The sequence below is a fragment of the Sardina pilchardus genome, chromosome 21 (assembly GCF_963854185.1).
Source record: "Sardina pilchardus chromosome 21, fSarPil1.1, whole genome shotgun sequence".
NCBI classification, from domain to species: domain Eukaryota; kingdom Metazoa; phylum Chordata; class Actinopteri; order Clupeiformes; family Clupeidae; genus Sardina; species Sardina pilchardus.
Genome location: NC_085014.1, coordinates 10,179,968 through 10,182,467, shown reverse-complemented (window position 1 = coordinate 10,182,467; position 2,500 = coordinate 10,179,968). Strand labels below are relative to the sequence as shown.

Below are 2,500 nucleotides of genomic sequence, written 5' to 3'. Positions count from 1 at the left end.
GAGGGAGAAATGAAATAAAAACATGAGTAGGAGACATGGTAGGAGAATTTAGCACATAAACAGAACAGGAAGAGAGAGTAATTAAAGCACAAGAGAGAGAGAGAGAGAGAGAGAGAGAGAGAGAGAGAGAGAGAGAGAGAGAGAGAGAGAGGTGGGAAAAGAAAGGATGAGATAATGAAGGAAAAAAGAGAACAGCTGTGCATCAGCAGCAGCCCCAGCAGCCCCAGCAGCCCTCGCGGTAGCGGTAGCGGTAGCGTCCTGCGCTGCAGCCTCGCTGTAAGATGCCCGTCTATTAGTCTCCATAACGTCCCTGGCACCGGGCCACCTCGCCAGCAGTAATGGCCGCATTACATTCGCTACAATAACTCATAGGCTCCGCACCTCCAGAGACCAGCCGTCCTCCCGCCCGCACGCACGCTCGCACGCTCGCACGCTCGCACCGTCTGCCGCAAGGTGTGGGGAACCGGTTCCGGAGAAATGGGGCTTCGAGGGGCCCGTCCGTCCGTCCGCCTGCCTGTCTCCCCGCCCGCTCCAACAACGGCCTCCTCGAGATCTGGAGCGCCGGCCAAAAGCGGACAGATTTATCGGACCAGAACCGTCCAAGACGAGGCCCTTTTAAAGTCTGCTGAGCCTGTAATGATTGAGGAGCGCGAAGACAGACGGCGCTGCTGCTGTCCTCTTTCTAGCGCCGGCAGGCAAAGAAGAAAAAAAAAAAAAAAAAAAAACAACAACGTTTCGCTCCAAAGTTAAGGGTTTACAATGTGGGATCTATCTATTTATTTTATTTATTTATTTATTTATTCACTGGCTTGTTTGTTTTGGTTATTTACTTCTCCCCCCTTTGCTGAGAGCGGCTCAGAGTCCTGACTAAACAGTGTGAGATGTGTTTTTGCTGCAGCGGCAGGCTGGGCGCCGTGGATGGGATGAGGCCACAGCACCTCATCCTGAGCGAGCCCCACTTTGAAGAGCCCGGGCGAAACCAATCTGTAAAGGCAGTGCAAAGAGAATTCTCAACTACGGAAGCCCGTAAGGATCGATACTGTACTCGCCCCTCTGGAGAACTGGGAATGGGGGGGGTTGGGGGGGGGTGGATGAGGGGGAGAGAGGAGAGGAGAGGAGAGGAGAGGAGAAGAGAGGTGGGATTATGTTATATAAAACCTTCTCAAGGTTTGATCTGGCTCCGAGGAGAATCCTAATAGCAGCTCTCCTTGGATCCCCGTGCAGAGCGTAGCCGACACTTGGCCCGGATACGAGCGCTCAGAACTGCAGATTCAGCCTCGCCCACTGGGAAGACCGGGAAGTTGTCGGATCCGACACTGTCGCTCCCCATCCACACTGCATTATTTAACCTGACTCAGAACTCCTGTTCTTCTGCGCAGCCGAGTTAACAGGACATATGTTAAAAAAGACCCGAAACCTCAAAAAAAAAAAAAGGGAAAAAAAAGGTGCCGAGTCGAGGGAAGTAGGAAGCAATATTCGAGCTTGCAAAAAAGAACAACAATAAACTCGAGGCTCTTTTCAGTGGAAGCGCACTCTCGCAGGCAGGCTGGGAAATGCAATGAAATGAAATGAAGAAGTAAAAAGAGCAGCAAACTCAGACCCACGCACGCTTTGGGTGAGAGGAGAGAAGAGAGAGAGAGAGAGAGAGAGAGAAGAAAAGAGACGAGAGGAGAAAAGGAGAGGAGGAGGGGTGGACAGAAGAAAGGAGTAAAACAAGAGGAGGGTAGAGACGTGGAGAGGAGGGAAGAGGAGAAGGAGAGGGAGAGGGGGAGCAGAGGAGGAGAGAAGTGGAAATGTCCTTGCTGCAGGATGCGTGGGATTCTTTTAAACAAACTCATCTCCAACTGCAGAGGACACAAGACAAGGAGAGACAGAAGGACGCTTCCTAGGTGGAGGAGATGGTGACCTTGTTACCTCTCTCTCTCTCTCTCTTTCTCTCTCTCTCTCTCTTGTTTTGTGTACGGAATATGTGTGGGTTGTGATAGACAGGTGGAAAGAGGGAGTAAAGAAAGCGTGTCAAAGGAAAAGAGAGGGAAAGACAGAAAAAAGTGAATGTTTATGGAAGAGAGTGCGAGAGAGGGAGAGTGAGAGAGAGAGTGAGTGGGTGGTTTTATGTTTAAGGATTCACAGCAAGACTCATACACATGCATTAGGGTCAGTGTTCTGTCTCCATACGTCCTCAAATGGGTAACCTCGGACCTCACACTCACACCCTCACACACACACACACACACACACACACACACACACACACACACACACACACACACACACACACACACACCAGACTCACCTTTTTCACAGTTAGGTCCCAAGAAACCAGGGAAACAATGGCAGTGACCGGCCACACACTCTCCATTGCCATTGCAGCTGGTGGAGCAGCCATCCATGGTGTCTGTAAGAAACACAAACATACACACACACACACACAAAGAGTGAGAGCGAGAAAGAGAAAGAGTTCAACACACACACACACACACACACACACATAAGCATATGA

At 50.6% G+C, this 2,500-nt stretch overlaps 1 protein-coding gene across 1 annotated transcript in view; it reads right to left on the bottom strand.

The window, feature by feature from the left end:
* The window catches only part of LOC134068481 (teneurin-1-like), a 263,996-nt gene that overhangs the window by 156,105 nt on the left and 105,391 nt on the right, over positions 1 to 2,500 (bottom strand). The window contains exon 10 of the mRNA XM_062524127.1: positions 2,294 to 2,395. Within this exon, the coding sequence (XP_062380111.1) occupies positions 2,294 to 2,395 (102 nt within the window). The remainder of the gene's footprint in view (positions 1 to 2,293; positions 2,396 to 2,500) is intronic.